Source organism: Epinephelus lanceolatus, chromosome 18 (assembly GCF_041903045.1).
Source record: "Epinephelus lanceolatus isolate andai-2023 chromosome 18, ASM4190304v1, whole genome shotgun sequence".
NCBI classification, from domain to species: domain Eukaryota; kingdom Metazoa; phylum Chordata; class Actinopteri; order Perciformes; family Serranidae; genus Epinephelus; species Epinephelus lanceolatus.
The window spans coordinates 26,152,785-26,167,657 of record NC_135751.1 but is presented as its reverse complement, the minus strand read 5'-3'; the positions used below and the strand labels follow the sequence as shown (position 1 = coordinate 26,167,657).

The 14,873-nt window shown below is 39.7% G+C and overlaps 1 protein-coding gene across 1 annotated transcript; it reads right to left on the bottom strand.

Annotated features, from left to right (window-relative positions):
* Positions 1-4,434: 4,434 nt before the first annotated feature.
* Positions 4,435-14,602, bottom strand: LOC117250877 (sterile alpha motif domain-containing protein 9-like). Its single transcript, XM_078161610.1, has 2 exons — positions 14,520-14,602; positions 4,435-10,602 (listed from the first exon to the last, which is right to left on the bottom strand). The coding sequence occupies exon 2, from the start codon at positions 10,494-10,496 to the stop codon at positions 7,404-7,406; it is 3,093 nt and encodes a 1,030-aa protein (XP_078017736.1). The 5' UTR covers positions 10,497-10,602; positions 14,520-14,602; the 3' UTR covers positions 4,435-7,403.
* Between the last annotated feature and the right edge of the window lie 271 nt (positions 14,603-14,873).

Genomic DNA, 14,873 nt, shown 5'->3' with positions numbered 1-14,873 from the left:
CTATTTGATGAGTCAAACACACTTAATGTGAACACCTGTAAATCTGATGAACACACACTAATTAAACTGAGGTATACATCAAAAACTAGATAAATAAATAAAAATATATCCCCGATATATTTAACCAATATCAAAAACACAACCATTAACTTGGGGACATTTTTGATTCTTGTCCTACATGTCTGAAAACACTAATTGCTTACTCATTTTAATTTGTGAAATATCTAAAAATTTGGTTGTTTTTATTCTTATCTGCACTGAAGATGTATTAATTTCGTACTGAATTAAACTTTTAATCAATGAAATAAAATCTACAGGCTAAAAAGAGAGCTATTAAAAACAAGATCCATACTGTGATATTTGGTTTCCTGATTAATGACCACACTAACATCAATATTTATCAAATACTTTACTTGTTGTCATATCACACTTTAAAATTATGTCATTCTTTAGTCTGAATGATCTCTACTGATGATCAAGTCCTAATAGTCCTATCCTAAACAAAACAAAAAAAAGGAAATGGAAAATACATTCACTCACTGTTAGGCATGAAATATCTCAAAATTTGGTTGTTTTCATTCTTATCTTATCTTATCACTGAAGATGTATTAATCCCACATCGACTAACCTAACTTGATAAACTAAACAAAACCTGGTCTGGTTCAGAATGCTCTAAACTTGAGCTAAAATCAAAAAGCCCCCGTTTTGCACAACTTTCAGTGGTTTTATGTGTTTTTATAATATATTCGAACATTTTTAAAGCTACATGGTTTAGCTCCAACATATCTAGTAGGTAAAATATCCAGGTTATTTAGACAGTGTTAATATTATTTATTAAAAAGCTTGATGTGAAGTTTTAATTTGTGTTTATTTTTAGAGTACAGGCCTAACATGTCTGCCTTATAAAGTCTGCCAATTGCTATAAATTCATATCTTCATCCTAACGACCATTACTATCAATTGAACTTAAAAGGTCGATGTAGATTGTTCAAGAAGTTACAACATAACACTGACATTGAAATAGAAAAGAGTTAATTATATTCAGTGAAAAGTTTTGCATATATTTACAAACACCACTGTTTACAGATTCAAATATTTTTTCATGTTAGTATCAAAACAAAAGCATGGGGCGTCGGTAGCATAGTGGATAGTGCCGGCGCCCCATGTACAGAGGCACTGCCTCGATGCGGCGGCTGCAGGCTCGATTCCGGCCTGCAGCCCTTTGCTGCGTGTCTTCCCCCACTCTCTCTCTGTCTTTATTTCACACACTGTCCTGTCCATTGTGTAAAGTATATTTGAACATACAACCATTAAATTACACATTTTTCTGTTGCACATCATTATGTATACACATTCTTCTCTGACTGTACATTATGTTACTGTTTAGCTCTTAATATATTTATTGTTATAACAATGATACAATTCCCATGAAAACAGTTGCATTTAATTCCATTTCTATTTACACTGAATCCAGGAAAATGTACAAGAGTGAGTAAGCTGTCAATGATCTACTAGAAGCCCAGATGTACACACTTGGAAACAAAGTTCATCTTGTGAGCTTTTTTTTCTATCCAGTAGAAGTCTAGTTCTGTTTCTTCAGGATCACACAAAATGTGAGCCAGTTCCAGTTCAATCAGATCACAGATCTACAAACATTCTGATTAAAAAATAAATAAATCAAACAAACCAACAAAAAAAAAAAAACACAGGATACTTGATAAATCTGGATACACAAAGACAGATAGATAAATCTAAACAGGAAATTGAAGGTCCTATTTAAGATTATTCTGGGGATCCAGAGTCAGTCATGTCATAGTCCATGATCATATACAAAAAACTGGTTAGTAATTTCTATGACACTAATGCTATATTTTTTAGTACACTCACATATACATGCAAGAATAGAAAATGCAAAATATACATACCTAACTATCTTATTAACAAAGTAACAATCATACCATACTATGTGCTATAAGATTTTTTGGTTTCATCTCTTACAAATATCGCCTACTTGACAAACTGTCATAAGAAGGCCTGTGTGTTTTTGCATTGATCTCTTTGTCATTTGTTCTTGCTCGTTGTTATGAGGTGGTACTAGGCCCATGTTTCAGCAAGATGACGTACAGCCACACGTGACAGGCTCATTGTTGAAAGACAAACTACCTCCTCACAGTGATGTTGTAGGCAACAGGGCCTCTGAATGTGAACCCCAGGTAGACTGTGATGTTTTCATTACTATGAGGCACTGAAGGAACATGAAGAGGCAAGATATTGAACTTCTTTTTCCGAGGGCCTTTAAGGTACACCACTCCGTTTTCAGTCCATCCCAAAACACACTTCAGCATCGTGACAAATGTGACGGAAATTCTCCTCTCTGAAGAAGTGACGGACTCGGTGTAAGGAATCAAGTTTCTTTAATGCATACAGCATGGAGAGAAGATGCAAGTGTTCTCTGACAACCTTCAGGATCTACAGACCTTTATACCAAACCAAAGCATTGAATCCTGATTGCACCTACCAGCTGCACTCGAAAAGGAGATTGCCCCCCTAATAAAAGGTTTATCAAAACAGGAAACTTCCCGCCAGGAACTGTAAGGTCATGACCTCACGGTGTGAAGAATTGCCATACACAAAATATGCAAATTGAATTCACAATTGTTCGTTTAAGATTTGTCAAAACTATACAACATAAACATTAAACACTAAAACACAGAACACAAACTAAAAAATATAATTATACCATTTCATTCTCTGAATCAATGAAAGGAATTCCAGGGGCCCATTTTGACATTAAGTAGACATTCTGTTCATTATCAGTGGTTTGCTCAAGAGGTATTTAACATACAATGTTTTTTCTCCTCCAACTATTCTACCTATCCATCTGTACATGAGGGCTTGCATACAAGTAAGTGCACAGGTACAAAAACATACACCAAAAACAATCAGAACAGGGATCAGGACATGAATGATCAGAGCACCCCAGGTGCTAAAGTGGTTATTTAACCATTTGTTGAAACTAAAACCTGCTGATTCAGAGGGACCAAATGCAGTGCGAATTTTGTCAAGTGTAGTGATCACATTGGTAATGTTATCTGAATTATCCAGAATGATTGTCACACATGCCTCTCCTGTTAAGTTTGTCATGCATAAACCTCCAGTTTTTGCCAAAACATAATCAAGAGCCATCTCATGTTTAAAAGAGTTAATCTGTGCGACTTATCATTTGCAGTACTGAAAACCTTTAATTGTTTCATTTGCAAAAGCAGACATTGAATACGTAATGTTATCTACGTGATAAGCCAGGAATGTGACACCATACCTCGGAAGCAGGCCAATACCCCATTTTTCACCTAAGGAAATGCGCCAGTGGTAAGATTCAAGATTAGTAAACTGTGCTATTTCCCTTTTATGAATGTGATCATGCTTGGTATTTTGGGTCAGAGTTATAGAGTGTAGTGCCAGATAAGTAAGGGTAAGATTAACAAAATAACAGCAACCAGACCATCTTGGAGGCAAGAAAAGGAATGCGTTATTGCTACAAAACCAATAAAAATTACTAACAGGTGGTATGCCTTTATATGCAGGTGCATTAAGAAATGTATTAACTGTGATCATCTCTCCATTTCTAAAAGTGATCTTAGTGGGGTCAGAAGTTGGTTTGAATTTGAATAAACTGGCAATAGGGTTTGGGCGATATGACATCCCCATAAACTGACCTGCGCCATTTGAACATAAACAAACGTGGTGTGAAATGCTTCTGTGTATAGGGACCTCAGTTGGCTCTACAGTATCTGAGTTGAAAGGGATGGTTTGTGGAAGCATGTGATCAAAGAACCAGTCTAAACATGACAAATATACTTTTGATTGCTCTGCTGTATGATTATATATTTCTACTAGCATTATACCACATATGATGGGAAACCTTGCAATATTTCCGTGTAGCATCATATATGTATGGATTATTTGCAAAATACTGAACTAAACAAACAACTGGATCTAAGCACAGACAATCTTTTACCTCAAGTTGGAATAAGGAATGCCAATTTGCTGGAGGACTCTGAATGGCCAAAACAGTGGTAATTTGGGGCCATACATTCTAGTTTTTATCCACTGGATGAAGGAATAACAACTATTTTGTTGCCTGAAATTATCAGTTAGGTTACCAGCATCAACCCCCCCCCGGGTTTCCAATCATTCTGCCCACTCAACTGTCGTTTGTTTCTGATCAATTGCTGTTCCATAACGGCTCTGATATTGTCTTCTTCTGGGATGTCTTGACTCCACGTAGGTGACATACCAATGCCACGTCTCCCCTCTGTGTCTTCTTGCGCCCTCGATGATATCAGTATTGTTTTTTAAGCATTGTGGTTTCCAAAAATATATGCGCTTTATGAGCGTGTGAATCTGAAATAACGATTTCTGAAACACCAGAGATGTCTTTCAATCTTTTAATGCTTTACATGGGAAACAGTCATGGCAGAGTTCGATCAGTGAGCAACTTACAGAAGGCATTTGTTTGAGCAAAGTTAATACAAGTGATGGGTTATACAGTTATATAGTAATTTTCCATTACACTCCTCCCTTTTGATCATTTATTGATCACTCAAGTATGTACAACATAACACCAACATCAAACCTAAATTCCTGAAGGATTCAAACTAGGTCATCATGAACGTGAAATGTGAAAAGCAAAATGCTGTTTTTGCGGAACACAGACATTCCTATTTGAGGAGCAAGCTGGGAGGATAGAGACATGTATTTACACAGAACCATCATCAATGTTATCAGTGTCAGAGTCGAGATCATAGTGAGGTGGTTGTGGAAGCCATTCAGGAGTAGGGAGGTCGGGTGTGTCGAAGTTGTCAAATTTTAACAAAGCATAAGATTCAAGATCTGCAAGGTTCGTCATTTGTTTACAAACTGATCTGTCAATTGCTCTAATTACCAGTCCCCTAATGCAAGGAATGACAATAACAACCACAAATACTCAGCATGGTCAGAGCAACAATCACACCTGTGAAAAGAGATATAGCCTAATCAAAGTTTTCCATGTGCCAAAAACAGAGTCAAACCATCCAAACAAACTTGTGTCAATACCAGAGTTTTCAGACAGTTCATTACGGAGAGATCCCAGTCCCTCCAGGGCACGGGTGACTATGTAGTCTGGAGCAGTGTTGTTGGGAATGAAAGTGCACCAGGAATCACCAAACATGACACAGACACCTCTCTTTTCAGCCAGGAGCATGTCAAGAGCCATTCTGTTCTGCCATGCCATGAGGGAGGTGGCAGATAACTGTTCAGCTAGGCCTTCAACTGCCGCATAGGTGAAGTTGATGAAACACTGTTGGTTGTAGTAGATGTAATTGATCCAGTCAGTGTTCTTGCTAGTTTCAATTATAGTGCCAATTAAAGGGATGACAGAAGTCCGTCCCCCAGCAATTTGATCACGTGCTTTATGTTCATTAGGCACACTTCTAGGAATGCCAATTGCATCTATAAACTCTGTCATCAAAACTACCAGGAACTGTTTGCTTGGTATGTTGACTCGATTACGATGATGACTGCCAATGAAGCAAGAATGCATGTTGTGCCACACAGGCCACACAAGCCTGGGTGTCTGAATGGATGCCAAGGACGTTGTCGCCCTTCCATGGTGCACACAGGCGAGTTGGTGTTCACACCTTACAGTCTGGAGCCCTAAAGATGTGCAACTGCTGGAGCTTGGAGTGCGAGCAGAGAGCTCAATCAGCACTCCTCCCTCACAGTTGAGGCACCAGAACAGGGGTGAGAATTACCGCATCGACCTGGTGATGGGTGGAGCAGAGTGCTTTACTTCGCCGTCTGCTCAGGGGAACCCTCAGGCGGAGGTGGGACCTTACAACAGTGGCTGGCGTGGATCCAAGTAGCCCTTTCAACAACCTTCAACGCGGTGTGTGTCGTTAGGAGCACCTCCCATTTCCAGATTGGGCAGCAAAAAGAATCTCAAAGGGACTGAAGTTAGTACTCGCCTGCTTTCTCATTCTCATGTACATCAAAACAATGGGCAGCGCTTTTGTCCATGAGAGACCTGTATCTTCACAACATTTTGCCAGCTTAGTTTTCAAGGTACCATTTTCTCGTTCCACAGCACCTCCACTGGCGGGGTGGTAGGAACAATGTTGTCTCAGGTCGATACCTAGAAAATGACCAAGCTGTCTGATGGCCTCACTGACAAATGGTATACCATTGTCACTGCTGATTGTGGTCGGGATTCCCCATCTGGGAACAGTGTCTGTCATCAAGGCTTTGGCTACAGCAGCACTGTCCTGTTTTGATGTGGGGAAGGCTTCAACTTGTGAAATCAAAGATCGGTAACAGCAAGGTTTGTGGGAGTGATGTCAGTGCAGCAGATTAAGTCCAGTATGTGACCTTTGTTATGGGTTGGGAGGTTGACATGTTGTGTGATGCCGAGACAGTCCAGGAGTGATGTGAGGTCATTTTGAACTGTATGCGATGTGTGATGGGGAGCCAGTGTAGGTTTTGGAGGATGGGGGTGATGTGGGTGTGGGTGAGCAGGCAGGCAGCGGAGTTCTGGATGTATTGAAGTCTATTGAGGAGTTTGAATGATGAGCCATAGAGGATGCTATTGCAATATTCCAGTCTGGATGTGATAAATGCATGGATGAGGTTTTCTGCGGCAGAGAAGGTGAGTGAGGGGCGGAGATGGGCGATGTTCTTGAGATGGAAGAAGGCAGCCCTGGTGATGTGATTGATGTGGTGGTCAAACCTTAACTGGCTGTTGAAGACGATTCCTAGGTTGCAGGTATGTGGTGAGGGAGACAGAGTGCAGTTATCGAAGGTGAGGCAGAAGTTGTGGGTGGCTTTGGTGCGATGTGGGGTCAATGATGATTATGTCTAATTTGTCACTGTTCAGTTGGAGATAGTTTGTTTGCATCCATGATTTTGCATGGCTTTACAACTGCACACCTTAGATCCTTCCTTTTGTTCCACAGCACTTGCTTCCTCCACTTCCTGGATGATGGTAGATGTTTATAGTTTGAGTTTGAGTTTGAGTTTGAGCTGCATTGTATTGAGAAAACTGGAAACCTCATGATAACCATCTCTTCCAATTACCTCTTCTACATACTTCTGCTTAGCAAGCCAGAAATTCAACCAGATCACTCCCACCATGAAAGAACTGCTGTCAATGTTTAGTACATTGTCATCCATACCATGTGCTATAAGATTTTTTGGTTTCACCTCTGTAATGTTACCTCCACCAAGATGATAGATGATCATGCGTTTTTGGAAAGGAGTCAGATTGTCTGGGATTGATTGCCCATGCTGCAGTGCAGTAGAATAAGCTTCACTGAAGTACTTCCCATACTCTGCAGATTTTTTTGCCAACCATGTCAGCAGCTGGCTTATCTTCTCTTCAGGATTTTCAGGGTATTTTCTTCATCTGCACCGATGTCTGTCTGGGAGTAGCTGAGGTCTTCTGAAATCCGTTCCAAGGTATCTTTCATTGACTTGTGAAGTTTTTTCACACGGTCATGAAATGGTTCCCAGACATGTTTCACTTCCTCAATAGCTTGGCGTTTAGCTTGGCACCATTTTTTGTAAACCTGCCCTTTTGTATTGAGCATGTATGGGTTGTTGGACAGCTGTTTAGCTGCTGTCTCTGCCCGGTCTTTTGCCTGAAGACGATCCAGTTGTTGTGCAAAGAATGGATCTTTAAGGAAACACTGGTATGCTTCCTCTAATAACTCAATTGCTTTGTCTGGGATTTTCTCCTTTTCACACACATGCTCAATCAGGGGAGAGACACTCTTTGCCAAACTGCTTTGGGTCTGTTTGTTCCCCAAAAGCTGTTTGAGAATTTCTTCTGCAACAAGTGGGTGGATGATTCTGATTGATTTAATGTGTGTCTTGTCATCTCTCAGGTGCAAGAACAGTAATTTAGCCTGTTCACTGAGAGATTTCTCAAACTCATGCTGGCGAAACCTTTCAGAGTGAACAGTTAGGGCAAGCAAAGCTTCACAATGGGACAGAGGGATGAAAGAGTCTTGAACATAAGTGTTCAACAGTGCTACATAGAGAATGAGGCGAGTGACATCAGAGTGATGGTCAATGTCTTGGAGCAAATGTTCCACAAACTGTTGAACATATCTCTCATTGAATCCTTCACTCATCAACACAAGGGTAAGGATGAATTCAGGCTTATATTGTTCTTCAAGTGCCTCTCCTTTTCCAGCAAATTTTCTTTTCTCTTGAACAGACAGCTCATGAGTGACAGACACATTCTGTAGTGGAGACTCCTTGCATTTCTTCTCTGGATCAAGGGATCTTCTGCAGCTCAACAAAATAAAACACGGAGTTACAAACTGAATTATTCTAGTGTTAATGGCAACCTCCAGTTTATTCCTGAGATCATCTAGATATTCTTTGTCTGAGTCTTCAATGAGGAGCAGCACAGGAAGACATTTCTGTGGATCTTTTTCTTCATATTCTCTTAGTTTAATTACATGTTGCGCAACAAGAGAAGCTGAGTATGAAGGCTTGACAACTGCACACCTTAGATCTTTCCTGTTGTTCCACAGCACTTGTCTTGCAACAGTGCTTCCTCCACTTCCTGGGTGATGGTAGATGTTTATACTCTTTACTGGAGTTTGATCTGCATTGCATTTCAAAGCACCATTGAGAAGACTGGAAACCTCATGATAAGCATCTCTTTCAATTACCTCTCCCAAATGCTTCTGTTCAGCAAGCCAGAAATTCAACCAGGTCACTCTCCCACCACGATAGAACTGCTCTTCAATGTTTGCTTTTTTCTCTCTGATGAATTCTTCACTTGTTTCATCGCAATGATAGACTGTAAGAATCTCCAGAGAATACATCTGTTCCTCTGCCTGTGTTTCTAGTAGACATGTCCCTTTCACAAAGACTGACAGGTGTTTGCTGGCATGTGCTTTTACAGGTTGTATTTGCTGCAGAGTTGCATTAACGTGACTCATTTTCATCCCAACAACACTGCAATTGTTCATTTCAGTTTCTGTTCCACATGACCCCTCTGCAAAGCTTTGCCACTTTTGGAAGTTTTTCTGTGATTCACAGATGCAGATGATGTCTTCATGGCCTTCCATGTCTGTGAAAAACTTCTTGAAAGTGTGCAAGAGTGGTTTCTCAACTGGTGATGTGAGAAGAAAAATTACCTGGAACGTCCCCTTTGGTAAGATTTGTTTACAGATCAAAGACACAGATTCCTGCAGGCACGTCATTTTTGTCTCAATCCAAGTCATTTCATCACATGGAGTTTCATTTCCTTTGAAGTCAGCACAGCCATTACAAAAGATCCAGCTAGTTTGGTCAAACAAATGCAAGCTGCTTGTGAATTCTTTGATGCTCTTGTCACCAGATATCCTGTAGCTCTGCAGAGAATGCATGTTTGCAGCGTGATGCTGAAGGTATTTACTGCAAAGACCTGAAATCTTTGAGTCTGGGTCAAAGTCAAACACACAGAATAAATTCATATTAAGCAGCCAGTCAATGTTGCAGAGGTCATCAGGTTTGAATTTGTTTGTGACGAGTATGAACCATTTGTCCTTTTCAATGACTTTCTTCCCACCAGTCATTAGCATTTTGAGTGTCCTTCCAAGGTCTGGAGCGCTTAAGAGCTGACCTTTCTCTGCTTCTTCTCTTTGGGCATCCCAACCGTTGACTTGCTTGAAAAACTTTTTGTCTTTGTCGTTCACTGGCTCTGTTTTTGAACCCAGTCTCTGCAGAATCTTTTTTTTCTCAAATTCTACTTTGTTGGTTGACTCTCCAATTTTTGGCAGATGAACCGAATACACCTTGCCCTTAACAATACCTATTGAAGGCACAATGTCAAACTCTATCACATGCTTCTTTTCTGTACTTTCTCGATCTGTAACCTCAATGAACCTTGGTGGCCGCACACACTGGCGTACATGTTCCTTATTCAAGGGGACACACCTTTCAATGTAGTCCAAAGCATCTACATAAATGTCTCTCTCTTTTACAGGGATACCAATGATCTCACCATGCATGTATCCTGCATCCTCCTTGCTGTCCATCACACCAAAGTGTATTGTGCCATTAGTTCGGTTATTCATACAGCCTATTGCAAATTTAAGGACCTCTTTGGCAACCTTAGCCTTGAGTATTTTAGGATCCCGTTGAACAGCTGAAGCAAGAGACTTAAACTCATGACATGGAGATATCAGGTTAGAAGCACCTGATTCGGGTGGCAGGACACTGTGCTTTACATATTTTAATTTATTCACTTCTCGATCAAATGGGCGTGGTCTGCAGTCTTCTTTTGAAGTCATCACACTTTGTTTTTGGCCTGTTTGTCTGTCCTTCAAGACATCTGCTGGTGGACCTTCAGTTGTTGTAGAAAGACATTCAACTGATTTCTGCTCCAACTCAGTTGTTTTGCCACTGGTGGACTTTTTCTTTTCTTGAGATTTTTTTTTGCTGTTGAAGTCTTCATCCATCCTCAGAAGTTTTTTTATGTACTGCTCCTTCACTCACACTTCACACTTAACCAGGTGCTTACTTGAGATTCAGTCCAACCCTTGGGTGAGTGTTCAAGTTCGTCAGCTGCATTGTGAAAAAAAAAGACAGAAAAAAGGAATATGTTAATTATTGGGGACAGACTCAAGGATGCACCATAGTTCTCCTCCATAATTTAGCTGTATTTACAATTTGCAGGTATTTAGTAGTAGCACATGCTGTAATCTGTGTCCAAATACTGTCCAACTTCCCTATGCTATGTCGCCCCTGGCTCCTAGCCCACTTATTCCTATTGCACACTTAATTCTTTAAAAAAGTAGTTCATGTTTTTTGGGTTCTTGGGGGCAGAGAAACAAGCTGTAAAACAGATACGGTGACGTCTTTTGGCAAACAGTTGCCTATTTGCATATCCAGCAGACATGAGGCAACTTAAGGATTCATTTGGAGTTATGTTTCTGGTGGCCCTGTTAACTTAGGTCTGGTGTTTGCCGACTATATTCGTATCCTTAGCTGCTAAATGTTCCACCTTGTTCACCAGCTAGTCGCCAACTTTGTATATCTATTGTTTGGTACTGTACAAGTGGCATACAGGGGATGAATCAGAACTGTACTATCAAAGAGTTTCTACTAAAAGTAGCTGCAAGAGAGGAACTTCCAGTAGCCGAACCATGTAGACGTGTTTTGTGGAGCTCCTCGCTTTAATTGAATCTTCACGGATTTAAGTCAGATAACTGTCAGTCTTCAATTGGCGCAGTGTTTAATACACACGGTCGCTATATATTTTCTCTCGTTCAGCCTCTTGTTGAACTATTTTGTCTGGTCGCAGTGGTAGACATGCTAAGCAAGCTAACCCCTTCAGCTAGCACTAGCTCTGCTGGGGCCAAAAATGCATTGGAACAAGAGCCAATACTCCAAGCGACTGTCTCTTTAAAAGATGAACTCCTCGCTAAAATCAATGAGAAAATGGAGGGCCGGATGGCAGACAATGGTATGGACAGTGTTCACAGCAGAATTGGAGCGTTGGATGTGCAGTTTCAACAAGTGGAAGAGGCTGCTAGCCAACAATCTACCATAGTCAGCACTCTTGAGCGAGAGGTGGCAGCAATCAAAAAAGATATCGCCAGTCTGAAAGCACGCAATGAAGACTTGGAAAATAGATCACGCCATTGTAACCTGCAGATAACTAGTGTAAAAGAAGGAAGAGAGTGTCAAGGGGCCGGTCAGCTACATATCCCATAGTTTTGCCAATATAAAGTCAGTTAGGATCCATTGTTGTGGTGGTCACATGGATTCCATGTTTCAACAACATCCTGTATACACACAAAAACACAAAAGTGTTCTTGATATTAAAACAGCAAATATATTATTATATTATATATTATTATAATTTCCCACCAATAATAATAAAAATGATAGTTCGGCTGTACTAGATATTTGACATATTCAGTAGATTTACTTTTTTATGACATTATTTGACAACTCTACAACCGGAGTCCCAAAAACGCCGTTTCTAGAGAACTTGCTAAAATATCTGAAATTAACCATCATCCTTACTTTTTCTTAACATATTTCATCTAGGTGCAGTGTCATTCCTAGTTCGGCTTTACTGGACATTTGATATATTCAGTAGATGTATCTTTTTACGACTCTATTTTACAACAAGTCGCAAAAAACTACCGTCCCAAAAACAGGTCGTTTTTTTAGTACTATCTAAAATATCTGAAATTAGCCAACATCCTTGCTTTTTCTTAACATAGTTCATCTAGGTGCAGTGTCATTCCTAGTTCGGCTTTACTAGATATTAGATATATTCAGTAGATATATGTTTTTACGACCCTATTTAGAACCCTACTTTGCAAATCAGAAGAACTACATGCATGGCGCGGTCCCAGGGAACTGTAGTTTTTGAAAAATATAAGTGTTTTTCCTAGTTTTGGAAGTTGTAAATACTGAATTGAGAGTACACTGTGGACTTTAAGGGGATGGTAAAAACTTGTGTAATCAGATTTTAAATATCTAATTTCAAAAAGAATGAAAATTATTTTTATCCATATTTTACCCATATCTGACAGCACCCCCAGTTGTTGACTACACTCACATGATAGCTGAGGTCAAGAGCTCTCTATAACAGTTGGTCCCATGTCTGTACCCCCTTTTGTTGCTGAGTTATACACCTTCAAACATGCACTGAGGTCACAGTGAATGACTCAAAGCTGGAGCCATGTAGAATCATCATACTGACATACTGTATGTTACTCTCCAGGTTGAGACCTTTCCAATGATGTATTTGGTTTAGCTCTACGACAAAGTTTTGATTTTTTTCATTTTTTGGACACAAGTCATGCCAGGTCTAGTTTCAGAGAGCACTTTGAAGGCCCAGTGTATAAAATGATTTTTGTTTGTTTCTTTGCTTGTTTTTTCTTTTTTTCTATAGATAGTTACTAAAATGATTTGAAATGGAATAAAGCCCATAGACGGAAGACAGTAGCTACAAAACAGTCGAATGCGCCCCATCCACCCACAGCACAATGCTCATAAAGCCTTACGCTATCAAAAGCTGGCAAAATACATTTATTTTATTTTATGGCCTTGACATTGACCTGTCATATTGTTGAGTTATCAAGGACACTTACGTGTTTTTGTGTGTATACAGGAATGTTAAAGATATCATTGAGGAAAACGAGGTTGATGTGACTTTCACTATGCAGTGGCAGGAAGAACTAGGGAGAGGGATCTTGGATGTGGATTGGCAATATGCAATAGAAAATATACACTCTTATATATGTATCAGACAGGGTGTAATGCAGTTTAAGATTGTTCATAGACTTCATCTACCAAGGACCAGACTTGCCAAGATATACCCTAGTACTGACCCAACATGCCTCAAGTGTCATCAGGCACCAGGAACATTGTTTCACATGTTCTGGTCCTGCTCTAAACTAAATACATTCTGGTCTGCAATCTTTGATGCTCTTGTTATTTGTTCTTTTCTTTTTTCTGTGTTGTTATTGTCACTAATTTAATGGAAAATCCAATAAACACAATTAAAAAAATAAAATAAAAAATAACTTCAAGGCACAATCATGTCAACATTTCAAGGTGTTTACTGAGTTTTGTGGTCGTTTTTAAACTATTGTGAGCAAATGACAGATGATGACACACACGCATTTTAACCTTTTCACACTCTCACCCGCCACACCTGGTATTTCTCATGCATAAAAAAATATTTTGATAATGCCCACGAAATTACATCACTGCATATTCAGTGGAACGTGTTGCAAGACAGTGTCGGTACCATAGAGCTCAACAAGAGCTTGCCACGCTTCAGCCAATAAAAATAAGACACACGCAGCTACCCATCAGAGTAAGTTACAGAGTGACTAGAGTGGGTCAAACGGGAAGGAGTCAAACTCATGCATCACACACACACACACACACACACACACACACTAACATGGTTAATACATGTCTTAAGATATTTTTTACTGTGTGTCAACAAAGTCATTTTTGTTTAAACCTTGGTGTATTATACATCATTTGAAAGGTATTGACATGATCTACCAAAATAAATGATCAAATATAGTTTTAAAGGTAAAATGCACTTCAGAGGGTGTCTTTTATAAATAATTTTCATTGACAAAAACCTTTACATTCGAAAGTTAAGTTTTCACACTACTGGATGGCAGCCATCTTGCATTTCTTGGTCAAAATGATGTCATAACGTCAAGCTGATGTCAGAATTGAAATCCTCATGGTCAACTTATATGAAAAAGTGTCTTCATACATGATTCTAGGTGCTCGAGTTCAAAAGTTAATTTTTCAAGATGGTTGCTGGCGGCCATCTTGGATTTGGCGCTCTAGCAAAAAAGCTCGGAATTTTTGAGAGGGACCTGGGAGCTAAATTTTGTATAAAAGGTCTATAGATGTCAAATCAATCATCAAAACATGTTAGCCAGAAAATGGTCACGGAACTGAGGTTCTGGACCCTACTATATTGCTCTTACCTTGGAGAAAATCAGTCTTTGTCCCTTAGTGCTGTGTCATTCATGAACGAGTCTGTTGAGTGACTGTAGGCTACTAAACTGAATCACTTCCGGAAGTGATTTCTTCATTCATCAGTTCAGTCAGTTGACATCACCAGGCCATGGGTGCGGTTTACCAGACACAGTACCAGTACGAACAAAACAGCCCCAGCAGGTTATGTCACATATTTATTTATGGGGTTAGATCAGTCTCATAATGAATGAACTCACACAGGGTTTTTCAAGATTGCACATGCTCTGGTTTACAGTTGTATTTCGGACTCACTAATGCACACGCTCTGCTTCACAAATATTATTTTGAGGCACACTTGTAAT

Coding starts and splice junctions, on each gene's coding strand:
- LOC117250877 (XM_078161610.1), bottom strand. CDS start 10,496: ATGGATGAAGACTTCAACAGCAAAAAAAAATCTCAAGAAAAGAAAAAG.